Source organism: Paramormyrops kingsleyae, chromosome 10 (genome assembly GCF_048594095.1).
Source record: "Paramormyrops kingsleyae isolate MSU_618 chromosome 10, PKINGS_0.4, whole genome shotgun sequence".
In the NCBI taxonomy this organism is placed as follows: domain Eukaryota; kingdom Metazoa; phylum Chordata; class Actinopteri; order Osteoglossiformes; family Mormyridae; genus Paramormyrops; species Paramormyrops kingsleyae.
This window is the reverse complement of record NC_132806.1, coordinates 17,732,342-17,748,740: the sequence shown is the minus strand read 5'-3', so window position 1 is coordinate 17,748,740 and position 16,399 is coordinate 17,732,342. Positions and strand designations below refer to the sequence as shown.

Sequence of the window (16,399 nt, the reverse complement as noted above, 5' to 3'; positions counted from 1 at the left end):
TAATAATAATAATAATAATAATAATAATAATAGTAATGAAGTGTAACCTCAGGGCATGGTGTGAGTAGTAGGCTCATAAAAATGGCATTTTGGGTTATTCTCTTCAGTCAGTATCTATCTATCTATCTATCTATCTATCTATCTATCTATCTATCTATCTATCAACACTATATCAAAAAATGACATGTTGGTCAGTCTCATTGCCAGATCAGTGTACATCACTCTAGATCAGCTACTAATATGAAGGTCTGTTATATTCACTGGTAGTTTTCAGTCTCCGTCAGTTTCATAAAGGTCATCAAATTGATTCGACGGTGCATCTTCTGATAATCCTAACTATTGAGCTTGTCTTCACTGGGGCAGAGGGCTGTCTTCCTGCAGATTCATGCTTGCTGTCTCACCACAGAATGGTCTAGGCCGGTCTGGTTTTCTGTTTTCAGTTATTCTCTTATTAAGGCTGTAAATGTGGGCAGTGTACATTTAAGGGCAAATCTGATTTATTCACTGTAAAGAGATATTTCATTAGATGCTACAGAAATAATGAGTATTAGCTTGAAAATAATGAACAAAGTTTTTAGAACCTCTTCTTTAAACTTTGTTCTATACTGGGCAGAGTGGTGGCTCTGAGGCTAGCGATCTATGCCAGCAGCTGGAAGGCCCGCAGTGATTCTATTCTGTTGGGCCCTTAACCTGCAATTGCTTTGTCCTGGATATGACATTAATCTGTATCCAGCCCTGCAAGGAGGTTCTCCAGCTTGCAGTGAAAAACTTGGGGGCAGGATTGGCATTCCAGCCACTGGAAAAAAAACTCACACTGGTCCATTCAGACTAGTTTGCTGCTGAGGTATCGCCTGCCGCATGGCTGCACTCAGGTTCTCATCCCTGAGGTGGTTCACCGTGTGCTGGGTGTGGTAACGTGCTGTAATCAGTGCCTGCTCCTTACCTAGCTCTTTAAACTTTGTCACAGACATCACAGTTATTGTCGCTAACTCATGTTATTTCATGTTATCACATGTTATGTGGGTTATTTCTTAATATTTTGATTGTTTCAAATCTGGGGTAATTACAGTCCAATAAGTTTCTTTCGCATGGACTGAAAAATGGAGACGACTGATCATTAACTCAAATGGCAGTGACGGCTACATTGTCAAATTAAAAGTACTTCACTCGTCATCCAAAGTGGAAAGTTTGGAAACACTGAAATGAGCAGAACATTATACTTGTCACAACGTTGTCAGTCTTGCAGCACAGTAAGCAGAACATACTCAATCCCCATGACAGAAGACAATGCTCAAATGCTTGACAGTTACCAGGCAGATTTGAGGATACATTTAAATTGTTCTGAACAGTAGTTTACAGGTGGCCAGTGTGTTCTCCTCTGTCATTAAATAATAATAATAATAATAATAATAATAATAATCATGTAATTTATCTCATTTCATGTATGTTAAGACAAGTTGTTTTGAACAAAAAAAATCTTGATTAAGCTTTTGACTCTGCCTTTTTTCTTTTTTTAATTTTGTCTCCTTTCTTTGTCTTACATCGTAAATACTGAAACAACTTTTCCAGTTAGTTGATCTATAATTGTACTGTAATTACTTTGAACCACCGATACCTGTTTCTCATTGGATTACATCTGCATTTTTGTCTAATTCTGCAGTGATGTTGTTTAGATTCAGCCCTCTGTGAGAGTGGGACTTCTTTAACGTGAGCATTAGGTGTGCACATCTTTAATCTATAGCAGGTGCGTAGCATTTTTGAAACGGGACCTTAGCTCTTTGACTTCTTTTTCAATAGTCTTTCTTGAGTATGAACTGCCCTTGAAATTTTGCAAGCTGCCTATTTTCCACAAAAGCAGCTCAAAGATAGTGAGGTCAGAATGAAATCTCATTCTTGGTGCTGTATTGGAGAACACACCAGGGAAGGGAACGACCTAAAATCACCCTATTATTGAAGGACCAACATTAGATAACAAACAGTTCTCTGATTTAGTTATGTGAACATTCCTCTGAAGCATTTTTAATTGCTGTATTTGGATGCCAAAATTATTTTTTTTCATCATTAATGATTTAGAATATATATAAAAATTACGAATTCTTCAATTAGCTGCCTGTTTCATGCTTTGCTTATTCAGTTCAAAGTTAAAAAAGTGACAATTTCCATTTAATATTAATGCATAATAATATTTTCACAAGAATTAGATTTGACCAAATTCATCACTAAGTCAATATCTCCGTAATTGTTGTCTCTCTCGACACCTAACACATTTTAACAGAAGGTCTTTCACCTTGATGCAGTGCATTCAATAGTTATTAAAACATTCTTTAGTCTGGCATTTCCATGGTGAAACATACTAATTTTCTCCTCTTTTTTGTTTTTATTTGTAGAGCGTGACTGAATTTGGGCTTGACATCATCGAGACTCCAGAAGGTGACAAGTGGCCTCAGCTTATTGTTCAACAGAGCCTTGACCGTGAGCAGAAGGACACGTTTGTGATGAAGATCAAAGTAGAAGATGGAGGGACTCCCCCCAAGTCCAGCACAGCCATTCTGCAGGTCACCATTTCAGACGTGAATGACAACCAACCGGTGTTTAAGGAGAATGACGTGGAAGTGCATGTCCCAGAGAATGCTCCAGTTGGCACTTCTGTCACTCAGCTCCACGCCACAGATGCTGACTTGGGATCCAATGCACAGATCCACTTCTCCTTCAGCAATCAGATCTCTCCTGCCACCAAACAGCTCTTTACCATTGACAGCACTACTGGACTGATCACGATAAGGCAGCAGTTGGACAGGGAGGTGACTCCAGTTCACAAGCTCATTGTGCTAGCGAGCGACGGCAGCTCCACCCCTTCCAGAGCCACAGTGACAGTCAATGTCACAGACATTAATGACAACGTCCCATCCATTGACACACGCTATATAATGAACCCTGTCAACGGCACTGTGTTGTTGTCAGAAAATGCTCCTCTTAACACTAAAATAGCTCTAATTACAGTGACAGACAGGGATGCTGATCTGAATGGAAAAGTGACATGCTATACCGACCATGATGTCCCATTTAGGCTGAAGCCTGTTTTTGACAACCAGTTCCTATTAGAAACTGCAGCTCCTCTCGATTATGAGACGACAAGGGAGTATGCCATCAGGATAGTGGCCTCGGATTCTGGAAAACCTCCTTTAAACACCTCGGCTATGGTCCTAATAAAAATCAAGGACGAAAATGACAATTCGCCCATCTTTCCTCAGCCTGAAATCCAACTCTCCATTCCAGAAAACAATGACCCCTCTACGCAGCTCATAAAAATCAGTGCCACCGACGCAGATAGTGGCCGCAATGCAGAGATTTCTTATACGCTGGGTCCCAATCCACCTGAGGCTTTTAACATTGATCGGCGATCAGGTATCCTTTCCGTTGGGAAAAGACTGGATAGGGAAAAGCAGGACAAGTACTCCTTCACTGTTGTGGTGAGGGACAGCGGCTTGCCACCTCTTCAGAACAATGTCACCGTGAAAGTCATAGTGCAAGACGTTAATGACAATAGTCCAGCCTTCACGCACCCAGAGTATAACTTTTATGTGCCTGAAAACCTGCCCTTACATGGAACAGTAGGCTTGATCACAGTCACAGATGCAGATGCTGGTGATAATGCTGTGGTCACACTGTCCATATTGAATGGCAAGGATAACTTTATCATTGACCCAAAAACTGGTGTAATCAAACCAAACATTACATTTGACAGGGAACAGCAAAGCTCCTACAGCTTTGTGGTGAAGGCAGTGGATGGAGGTCGACCGCAATGTGTCTCGTTTGCTAAAGTCACCATCAATGTTGTAGATGTAAATGACAACCGGCCAGTTTTTGTTATCCCCTCATCAAACTACTCATATGACCTCGTTCAGTCTACAACCAGCCCTGGGTCTGTGGTGACAAGAGTCTTTGCCATAGACAATGACACAGGAATGAATGCAGAGCTTCAGTACAGTATTATTGGGGGATCTCCAAAGGGCCTGTTTGCCATTGACAAAACAACTGGAAACATTACTTTGCAAGAAAAGATTGTCCCGGCTGATCAGGGCCTTCACAGACTGGTGGTTAAGGTCAAGGACCTGGGGCAGCCAGAGTCCTTGTATGCCATTTCCCTGGTCCATTTATTTGTGAATGAAACAGTGTCCAATGCCACCTTCATTCAAGAGCAACTGCGCAAGAGTCTTGAGACCCCTTTAGATCGCAATGTCGGTGACAATGAGGTTACACCTCATGCTAACAGCTACATTATTGTCGTCATCGCTATCATTGCAGGCACGATGACGGTCATCTTGGTCATTTTTGTGACTGCTCTGGTGCGCTGCCGTCAGACGCCAAGACACAAGGTGGTTCAGAAGGCCAAGCAGAGTGGCGAGTGGGTGTCACCCAATCAAGAGAATCGTCAAACGAAAAAGAAGAAGAAGAAAAAGAAGAGGTCTCCAAAGAGCCTCCTGCTGAACTTTGTCACGATTGAAGAATCAAAGCCAGATGATCCTTCCCATGAGCACATAAATGGAACCTTGGACCTCCCAGTAGAGCTGGAGGAGCAGACCATGGGAAAATACAATTGGGCCACCACACCAACCACCTTTAAACCTGACAGCCCAGACTTGGCGAAGCACTACAAGTCTGCATCCCCTCAACCAACTTTCCAAATTAAACCAGAGACCCCCGTCGCTCCCAAGAAACATCACGTCATTCAGGATCTCCCGCTGGACAACACCTTTGTAGTGGGCTGTGACTCCCTCTCAAAGTGCTCCTCCAACAGCTCTGACCCTTACAGCGTTTCAGAGTGCAGCTGTCAGGGAAGTTTCAAGAATCCTGGGCAGATCCACACCCGCCAGGTAAATCTTTTTTTTTTTTTGTCTTGTTTTAAATCCATCACTTTATAAGTCTCGCTCACTACCCTGATACAGCCTCACTTCCTATACTGTACAAGGCCTTCTGTTATTGCACTGGTGGATAGGGGCAGCGAGAGTAGCCTCTCTCTGCACAGTGCTATATGAGGGTTTTTACCATTAAAAAAAAAAAAATAAGAAATGAATTCTGGTATTTGCTGATGTTTTTGTTAGTGACATAAAGAAAACCATATTAATATTTATAGCAAACCGAATCCATACAGCTGAATATATGAAAAAATAAAGTGCATATTTATTGTCATTTTACTCAGTTTTAAATCTATTTAAATAAATGAATAAATAGCATATAACAACTGTAGATGTTGCAGTATGTGTGCGCACAAATCTTAAATAGTGTTGGCAGTATACAGAGTAATAACACCTTTCAGGATGCATTAGACTGGTTGTGATGCTAATAGAACCTGGTATAGCTGCATTTGCCAAAGAGGGAGTTCAACCTCAAGGTCTAATGCAGGCAGACAAGGAGGGCTTACAAAGGAACAAGAGGGTTGCAGCATGACAGGAAGATTACAGCAGTGTTTAGGCTTTTAAGAAGCTCTTGATTGACACTTTAAAATCAGGCATTCCTGCCTGAGTCTAAGGAAATTGAACAAAGTTTTGATTGAATACAAGTTGTAACTGATGTACATTACTTAACTGTTCTCATAGTTTTTTTTCCCTTTCTTTTGTTGTTCCTCTGGAAAATGTCAATACAATTAAACGAGACTGACATAAAGTCTGCATACATTCAGCAGTGACAGATGTGCAGGGAGCGTTGTGTTTTGGTGACCTGTGACCTGACTATGCAGCCTGTGCCGTCAATAGAGAGGTGTCAAATGTATAGGGGGTAATAAGTACGGAAGCAACAAAGGGAAATACGTGGAAACTGGCGGTTAGTTAAGAAGACCAGCCAGAGGCAGCTGTTTTCTCACATGGCAGACAGTGAGGAATTTCACATTCTCAAAATAAAGGTGACAGTTCATAAGACCAAGCCGCTTAATTTTTCTGGTGGAAAAAAGGAGAATCTGTTATGTAGTCCAGTACATAGGCCATGTGTTCTGGTATCATGAGTGCTGACAGAGGATACTGATAACATAATATATTATGTGTTCACATGCAACATTGAGCTTAATGAGTTTAGTTTGTATTACTAGGTTTGCAGTACTTGTTACTTTGGTAGACGTATGGCTTGCAAGCATTCTTTGGTTCACAGTTCATAATTAATATGGGTTGAAATGAGGTCAGTGATTGGGTTAATGGGATTCTGTGTTTAATTACTAAACATAGAATTTATTATTCTACTTTAGCCCGTGAATGTGTTCTCAAACAGCTGTACGCGTGTTTTCTGCCAGCCTCAAAAATGGAGCTACATCTTTGAACAGATAGCATTAGACTGTGTCTCTCTGTCAGATTATTAGTAAGTAGTACAAATACAACCCAGCTGCTGTATGTGTCATGCTAGAAAAATCACAAATTTGGTGCAAGGAATTGCTGTATACCTAAATACCATAACATGATTATAACTCACTTATAAACACTTATAATGCTGTGGATTCCTGTGTATGTATGTGTGTGTGTGTGTGGGGGGGGGGGATGTCTCGGGGAGTTTTTTCAAAACCTGTGAATGCAGTCAAAAACCTAAAAGAAGCCTGGTATTTTGTTTGAATACTTACGGTTAAAATTAGGGCTGAGTAGGAGTTAAGATTGCCATACTTGGGAATAGTGTCATGTCCATTGAAATGAATTAAGATATAAGCTAACACTTTACATACCTTTCACTTCCATAATGCCTTCATAATACATTCGTAGAACATTCAGTGCACCTTCATAAAACATTCATAGGACATACATAAGCAGCACGTAAGTATACCTTAACGTTGTAAAATACTTTGACAACTGTAGTATACCTTAATTAACATTACGCAGTTGGTTATTGTCATACAATGTTTGTTTTTAATGTATATTAATGCGTTATAAATGTATTATGAGGGTGCACTGAATGTTCTATGAATGCGTAATGTATACATTTATGAAGGTGCAGTCAATGTTAAACGTTGCCAGAAATAGATATGTAATTTGTGTGTGTGTGTGTGTGTGTGTGTTTGTGTGTGTCGGTCATGTATATATTACATGTCCCTACGAAATGTCCCCACATCGTGATAAAAACCTTTTATTTTATTTTGTGGGGATGAGGATCTTCTCAGTCCTCATAAGGGGGAACTCAATTTTATAAAAATCTGTGACGGCAATTAAAAAAAACTACAAAAGCCGAAAGTCTTGTATTTTGCTTGATTCCTGTGGTTAAGGTTAGTTTTGGGGAGGGGTTAAGGTTGTCCTTGGGAAAAAGGTTTTTCCCTTAGAATTGAATGGAGGGTCCCCACAAAGACATGAATACAAATTTGTGTGTGTGTGTGTGTGTGTGTGTGTGTGTGCATGTGTATTACCTGGAACTTTTGCCTGGAGTTTGTGGATAGCAGCTTCAGAATGTATTTTGATGATGAAGCTCAACTTCGGGAGGCTAAGAAAAATATTGCTTGATGTCTACAAATGCTTAGGTTCACAAAGTGACAGAGAATGCATCTTATTGCTATTGCTGGAATTTATATTTGTAATAAATCAATATAAGCATTGATGTTTCATAACAGCATCTTTACATTCTCAAATTGCCTTAAGACAATGTAATAGTCAACATTATTTGACATACATTATTGATTTAGTAGTGGTTTCTTTTGTTTTTTTGCACTAAAGCAAACTTAGATATGTTATAGAATATATATTCTACAATATTCAATTTCAGAACTTTTTTCTGTACTTTAAAGTGAATAGAAAATACAATCATTGTTGTACCTAAAATTTGTTTCTAACATATATAATTGGTTCCTTGATAACTTTCTTAGAGTTTTGTCTGGAAAATTCTGCAAATGTCTTTGTAATTTGAGGCAGAAGAGTTATAGCCAATATTTAAAAGTGAACCAAAAGCCTAACAATCTGTTTCTCTTTAAATCTTTCCTTCAGCATGCCATCACTGCAAGCTTTTAATATAAAACATGCTATGCTCACTGCCTATAAATTACATATAGACGAATATTGTTTAGACAATAATTTAAGGTGACATTCACATGCAGTTAATACGTCCTGCAAGCACCTTTAATTTATAAACCCAGCTGAACACATGTCTGCCAAGGTGCATTACCTGTACACAGTTTTACAAAGTCAATTTTTGGAAGAACATGTAATTTGGTACATTTATTTATTTTTCACTCACTTTGTCTCACTCTTGTACATTAATATTGCTTGTTTCAAAATGTAAGGGAGGAGGAAATCTTACCTATGATTTTAGAAAAATAGGTTAAACCACGCTCGGGACACAAACAGTTTTCAAGGAAAAAAAAAACGAAATCATAACATTTTCTGACCTACAAGGATATATTTTAGTAATGTAATGTATGCCACAATCTTAAAGGTAAAGCCTTTGTGTGTCTGTGTTAAGCCTTAAGGAGAAAGACCTAAAACTGTTTTATTGCTTTTTTGATTTGTACTACTGTTAGCCAGACATCATGTATTCCAACACTGTAGAATTTTTATAAAGAACTCTTCCCAAGGGGATAATGGTTACAAAACGAAAAACTCACTCATAACCATTATGATTTCCGATTTTTTATTTTTTTATATAATAATCTTGAATTGTTTAGCATGTTGGTACTTAACACCCCATGGCAATGAGTCCTTCCCATATCACTAAGTATGTGAATATTTTAAGCTTGATTATTTTTGTATTATTACTTGATAGATGTTCTTTTGACCAGGTTTTATAAAGGCAATTCATATTCTCCCAAATAACATTTTTTATATCCACCCTGCAGCAATCGATAATCAAACTGAAATGCTGCAGAGATGTAAACACTTTAGATGCTATTGTTTCAGAAAAAAAGTAAAGCAACAATTTGACTAGGATTTTGCTTAAAAACAGATACCTGCACTTTATCCTGTTGTTGTTTGGAATGTCTTGAAAGGGTTTGATTAAGCATACTTTGGTACTTTAATATCTATTGAAATCTCTTTGTCCTCCACACACCAAAATGTACATTTGCGGAATGGTGAGGAGCAGAAGAGACCCAGTAATGTGATGCAGTGGTGGATTCTGGACTATGTCCTTTGTAGATGAATCGCTTGTTACTTCTGAAAACAAGGCCCTGTGTTTTTCCTCGAGACCCTAGGCTAGCACCCTAAGCAATAACCGATTTATTTAGATGCACCTTTGTAACTACCAGTCCATGGAGGGTTGGCCCAATGGCAACAAGTTTATTATTTAGGAGCAAATATCAGCTTACTTTTCCCTATCACTGCAGTTCTGTGGTACACAGTAAGAGATCTGGCTTAAAGGTACAGTACATTGTTGGTTATCTATTCAGAAAAAAAGCAAATCAATGTGTCCTTGAAATATTGTATGCATTTTAATCAATGTTTAGTGTTGCATTACACTCATCGATTACATGTCTGTATTTTTCAGGTTGCACTGAAACTCGTTTTTTTAACATACAAATGAATATGTTTGTACTACTCATTTCCTAACACTTAATTTAACAATTTTAGCATTTTACTTTTCAAAGATCTTCTTTGCTTCATTTTGCTTCTAAGAAAAAAATTCTAGCCTGAAGTGGGTTATCTTTGTTACTTTCTTAACTCAGATGATCTCCAGTCCAGTGACTGTTAAATTGCCTGCTTTTAAGGTTGAGTGTCTTGGGGCTTCTTTCATGTTCACTGTGAAATAAGGTGGACCATTTCAGTCAATACAGCACTTGTAAGCTTCACCGACCTCTTCAAATCGCTGTAATATCTCACATTCATTGTGATTTACTTCAAAACAGATTAGCAAAATAAAAGCAGCTGATACTTGTTTTGTTCTTGTTAAATGCTTTACTTGTATAGCTGCTATATCTGAACTCATACGAACCGACGAGTCGTGCTAACAAAGCAGATGTGTTCAGTGTGATCCTGCTCCTTAAAGACATACCTCGAAATCGTCTTTATATTGCCTGTAGCATATGCTTGTGTGTGTGCCCTGCAATGGACTGGCGTGCCATCCACGGTCTCCCCTTGCCTTGTGTCCTGTGCTGTTTGGGATAGCCTCTAGGCCCTCTGAAGCTCCAACCAAGAAAAGAAACCAGGACATGGATGGCAATAAGTGTCAAAGACAAAAGAGATAATTAATAGGTTTTAACGAAGCTCTATACTGTGCTGTGACGCAATCTAATTCTGACAAAAAAAGTTTAACCATAATGGCAGTGATGTGATGTCTTTGTCAGTATCTTCTTACCTTTTCTTGCAGTGTACCAATATTTGTGAAAATACTTACTTTTTCCAAAAAGGGAAACACTCAAAGTGAATAGTTTTGTTTTCTCTCCCCGCCCCCATCTCCCCCTCTCCCCTCCCCTCCTCTCCCATGCACAAACCCAGAAAGTAAACTTCTTGTGCACTCAGTTTGATCATAAACTATTTGCATTGACTACAGTATATTGACCTATTCAATTGTATTCAACTTTCTATAATACTTTGTAGTAGTTAGTAATGCATTATAATCCATCATATGTCAAAACAGAGTACCAGAGTTTGGCCTAGTATGAAAATAATCTATGAACAGATAATAATGCAGCTTGCTTCATGGAGGTTTGTTTTGATACAGCCACACTCCCCAGTGTGGTCAGTAAAACTTATACTGCAGTCTGCTTGCAGAGGAACAGGCAGTGTAATACAGAAGCAATATTTATTTATTTTACTCAGCCGATAACATTTAACATGTACATCTGTCAAAACACAACTATAATCCAGTTCATTTGTGGCTGGCTAGAAAGGCTGCAGTTGCTTAAGATGAACTTTGGGATTCCTAATGATTTAACATGTATGATAGAGGAACCAGCTGGTTTCATCAAACATGTACTGGCACATCGGAAACAGCAAGTCAAACACTTGACATTGCATTGTCAATAGATGTGCGCTATCTGCTGCTAATCAAAATATTGAATATACTCAATATTTTTTAATTAAAATGTTCAGATTTTTTTAAGTTTGGCTTGTTGTATAAACAGTAAAAGTTTGATGTAATTCTGTTTAGATAGATTGTAGCTATAGATGTTTTGAGAAGGTGAATGCTGAATGAATCAAGGGATGCATATAGAACCGTAACAACATTAGCATAAATTACAAACTTTCAAGTGGATATGGTGCTTACCATGCAATTTTAGGAAAACAATCAAAACCATTTGGCCATTAATTGACAAACAAGGTTTAAAGCCACAGTGTAAGCTGTGATATTCATGTAAGGTTATTCATTCAGATTTACACAAATAAAAAATGTGCATCCAAAAATTGTCAGACAATCGAGGAGTGGTAGATCTTACTACAGTAGTGGGAAAATCATGCATAGGAACATACACATATATTTTGTTTACTAAGAAATGCATGCATTACAGAGTCAGCTATATGTCTGGTGTAGCCAACATAAATGAGGCTAAAGTGGGGAACATGACCAAAAACTAGGGATTCAATGTTTGCAGCACCATATGGGGATAGATTAAAGGAGTCATTAGAGAGCAATTTTCCTCTCTTTCCTACTATAAAGTTCTCCCTGTTGTTTCCCCATGTAAAGCGATTTTTAATATCTATAATGTCTGAGATTTCCATTGTCGATTTTTTAAAAGATCTATATTATTTCTGTACTTTAGCTATAGTTTCAGCAGATCAAGTTTCAGGTTTCAGATACAATATATTTTTTGGTGAACTTTGAATGGTTTTGTGCAGTTACAGAGAGCTGCTCCGAGTCCACTTCTGCACAGGATGCTGGGTAAATTCACGGTTGCCCTGTTTTGTTTATTTTTATTGCAACAAAGGGCATTGTACAGTAAAATAGCAGGACATAACATAATTCCTGATCACTTAAAATTATTATTATTGTTTTGTGCGGTACTCTCCTTATATCGCTGCAAAACATGGAGGCAATTAGACATTAAGAGCCGTCATCCCATACGACGGCTTACATGAGCACTGAAAAAAAGCTGTTATTTCCTGAATGATTTGCAGTCCACATCAGCCCCTGAATGCCATTTAAGGTGGCCCACAAAAGAGAATGATGTTTCATTATTCAAATGAGCAAATGCAGCTGTGGTCTGGGCACCCTCATTCAGCTTAGGAGTCTAGGGATAAGCTGCTTTGTTTGTACCATGTTACTGTGGCTCAAGTCCTTTAAAGGTCAGAATCTGTGTCACTCTGAGAGGCTGTACATTAATGTCTAGATACCACAATGGTTTAATATTCAGACATTTTGTTATAAAAGGGATGCAGAATTACATATTTTAAACGGAGCACATTCACGTTTAACAAAACAGTTCATGAAATGATTGTTTTCACAGCTTTTATAAAAATGAAAAAATAAATGTGTAGATCAGGTCCTTGCAGATCCTTTTTCTACTACAAACTGCAGGGTCTAAGATGATCATGTTAATATGTAGTCATAGCAAGTGTTGCCAAGAGTAACTAGAATTATTTTCCTCTGTTACAATTCCCAATGCCCAAGATCCAGACGAGCATTAGCAGGTAGTATTTCTTAGACGTTCCTTTCATTTATGGCCATACTGTTTTGAATTTTCCTTTGCCTCTATGTAACATAACTTTTTTAATAAAAGCTAAATCCCAGCACAAATCTCTTAAAATGACAGCAGTCATATTTACACAAAGCAGCACACATTGTAAACACATTGACAGTAATTGCGATAATAAACAGTTAAATTAACCATAAACTGAGAAGGCTTTACAGGTAATGGCTCAGCATGACAGTTTAATATTTTGGTTGCTTTTAGATGTTTTTCATTCTTATATATAAAAAACAACTTCATTTGATATATAGTTTGCATATATGCTGATTTAGTTGTTATTGCTAGTCTTTTTAAATCAGATGACTTTGCTTCTTTAATATGAGTTAGAACCCAGGATGGGCTTAAAAAAGATCATGCTTTATGAGCAGGCAGCCCTAGCTTGTTCCCGGGCGGACATTTTCTGAGCCGATCAAAACTCTGAAGTAAATCCATATTTTAAGCAGCAGTCATCGTATTTCCTGGTCCAGTTCCACCATGAAAAGATGCTTTCGCTGGAGCCTTTGCATTTCATCCAGCTCAGTGCCCCTCTTTCTGTTTTCACCTTTTCTTTTCCGTGTGGCTCTTGTAAGGAATTCATCTATTTGGCACTTATGTTATTCTGACTTATTTATTTATTTGCTCCGTTAGAAATTCTGCTCTGTCTTATCAACTGTGTTTCCTAAGTCCATAAATTTTTTTTTTGTTGTTGTTTTTTTTTTTTTTTGTCCCAAGCAATAGAAGGGTTGGTGACATTTTTCTTCTGGATATTGGAAATTAATTTTGCTCGTAAATTAACAAATGTTTTATATTTTAAAATAAATTATTTGCCATTTTGAATAAGTCATTCTTTTTGTGTCATCAAAATATTTTATTTTATTTATTATTTATTTGTATGTATATTACATGCAAATCTTGCTAGTTAGCCCCTGTCATATTTTATGTGTGTGCTGCCCCCTGTGGAATGCCGCTTAAATGCGGCTGCTTTAAAGGATGGCAGGTGCTGCAGTAGCGTGGTGGATGTCAGATCCGAAGGAAAAAAAGCTGTGGAATCAGGCCTGCATGTTGACAGTAGCCAAGTGTAACATCTGACCACAAATACAGTATCCTTCAAGGAAATCAAACGAGGAAATCACTCATACATCATAAGCAGAGTACCTTGAAGAATGCTCTTTCCGTCATTCCTGTGCCTATCTTTAAAATATGTATTCACTGATGTGGTTCTTTTGTGCACTTAAAGTTAACTATACACACTGCAGCTTGGTTAATACCTAGAGCTCGGTGAAAATGTAATTTCAATCTTCCTATATGTCTGTCTCTCTATATTACAGGAGACGGCACTGAAACCACCATTCTATGGCACACTCTGTGGCCCAGGTACAGCTCGAGCCCACAGGATAAAAATCAATCTCTAGCTGCCAATACCTAGAGAGAGAGGAAGGCACAGACTGAAGAGGTGACAAACACACTATACAGGTTCTACAGCCTCAAACAAGACCTAGAGAGACATTTTCTTTTCTTTTTTTCCCCTTTTTTTTGCAGAAGAGAAAGGATTAAGAAAATGAACGACTTGCAGTTACACACATGTCTTAATGCCTTCTTAGTGCATTTAAATTTCTGAGTGATTTATGAGAATGCTTGAATTCCATTGTTTTCATATTTTCCTATTATTATTTCCTCATGTGTTAGTTTTCTGGGTTTTAGGGGGTATCTCAACCCCCCGACCCCCCCAAAAAAAAAGAAAACCAATACAATAGAAGATGATGTGAAGTATGTTTATGTGTATGTATGTATATTTTCCACAGCCATAGTAAAACATCTCTATTGATTGTTTTATTGTTTTTAGTTGAAAATTTGATCTTTCACTAAGCATATAGTTGCTTGATTTGTAATTATCCATTGTCACGGCTTAGACTGTAAGCTTGCTCATACATCAGGAAATTTGAAGCTGTAGGTCCTGCCACCACCTGGGCCTGTGTGACTGTGATGTCACTGTGTAGCCGTCATCTCCAGTCGATCCTCTCTCCCGCACTCTAGAAGGTTATTGTAATGCTAATGTAGAGTCCGGCTAACATTAGTATGCATGACCCTCTGTAGGAGGTACTGTACCTCCACACCGCAGCTCCACACAGCTGTGCCACTAACTTGCGCAGGATGTCATGGGGACATGTAGCTATAAAAGTAGTTTGATCCATTGAACCATGCCAGAGTCACTAAGAACTAAAAGCTTAGGTCTTGGACAACAGATGTTCTAGTAAGAAAGTAAAGCAGAACACCTAGTTTATTGTGTCTTTGTAATGTCAAAAAGGTGCTTCATGTTTGTATGTTGTAGCTGCAGATCACCAAAATGAGCCGATTCAACCAATGGGATATATTTAGTGAGTTCAAGTGTAAAGCACTGACTTCAGATGGATGTCCTCAGGCAGTGCATAATAAGATGACTCTAGAAAAAGGACTGGATTTTGTGCACTTATTTATGCATTTATTTATATTAATGTATTATTTATGTATTTTGACAAAAAATATACAAATTATGTTTATTACCAAAAGAGAATTTAAAAGCAGGCTTTATATTGACAGCAATAAATAATGTGAATGAACTCAAAATCAAAGAATCTGATGCACTTATTACAATATTGGAACCTCAGTTTAAAATCTGTGACTTTTGACTTTCATAAAAGTGTAAGAATTTCATGTAAAAAAATCTGGAAAGTATAATGTATATTAGGGTAACTAAAAAGAAAAAAGAACAACAACAACAATGAAATCCTTCACCTCGGAGGGACTTGTTCTTCTAGGCCCCTAAATGTAAAGCGTGTGCCTGGACAAATACACATAGACCTTATTTAGGTGATGGGGCTACATTGTTCTGCTGTTAGTAGTAAGTTTACTGTGGCTCAGCGATTGCTTTTGTAGAAAGGCTCAGTGATACAGCTTCAGAATAGTTGTGGGTGGAAATCAACACCTTCCAATTAATAGATTATGAAGTATATAGCTTTGCATAGGAGTAAAAATATGTCCCATTAAGGGATCTGTCACTGTAAATGAAATTTGCGTGGGAAAAAAAAAAAACAAACAAACAGTCAAATGCTTTTTTTCGTTGTTGTGCAAGGGAGAACAATAACCCATCATGACTTTTGTTCAATGTGAAGTACATTATGCACCTTAAGGAATTTTTGTATTTTTATTTGATTTGCCAATGTATAAAAATCATATGAAATGTACATATAGTTTTGTTTATGTATGTTTGGGCTTCTGAAGTTGATTAAAGTCTTTTGCATTGTATGATGTCTTTCCATGACTCTTTCTTATTCATGAGTATTCTGTCTCATGGTTTAGTATTCTTCCTGTGGTTGTATTTTTTTTCCATCCTTGGCAGTGACATGGTCTTCCGCAACAAATGCTCCACGATGCCTTTGTTGGCGGGCCATTGGTAAAATATTTAGGAAATGATGTTGTTGTCACAAGTTCAAAATGCAGTAATGAGAGCAATCTGTTAAGGGGCTTATTTGCATTGCTCAGTTGTGCACCATTCGTCACTAAATCTCAAGCACCAGGAACTAAGGAAGGAACTGAAATCTAGGCTACTTGACAGTACTTTACATTGTTAGAGGCATTGGATATCTGAAGTAAAAAAAAAAAATCATCTAAATTAAAATTTTTGATTTTCTTTTTTAGAACTCACATTATTGCTTAGAACCCTTATATTATTCAGTAGATCATTTTGTTGTGTCATTTACTCCAAACATTATTGGATTTTGCACAGTTATAATAAAACAGTATTGTTTAATTTAAACATGTTTGTAACACACAAAGAGGAGAATTCTCTCTTGTTTTACAAAAGCT

General features: G+C 37.7%; 1 protein-coding gene across 8 annotated transcripts in view; it reads left to right on the top strand.

Annotated features, from left to right (window-relative positions):
- pcdh11 (protocadherin 11) overlaps window positions 1-16,399 on the top strand; it is a 183,302-nt gene that overhangs the window by 25,185 nt on the left and 141,718 nt on the right. For 7 of the 8 annotated variants that reach the window (XR_011993594.1, XM_023795006.2, XM_023795016.2 and 4 more), the window contains one exon: window positions 2,388-4,874. Coding sequence is in view for 7 of the 8 variants with exons in the window: in XM_023795006.2 (XP_023650774.1) it covers window positions 2,388-4,874 (2,487 nt within the window). In the remaining variant the exon portion in view is untranslated. Of the gene's footprint in view, window positions 1-2,387; window positions 4,875-13,884; window positions 15,800-16,399 lie in introns of those variants that run through there. The other variant, XM_023795031.2, reaches the window with a different exon arrangement.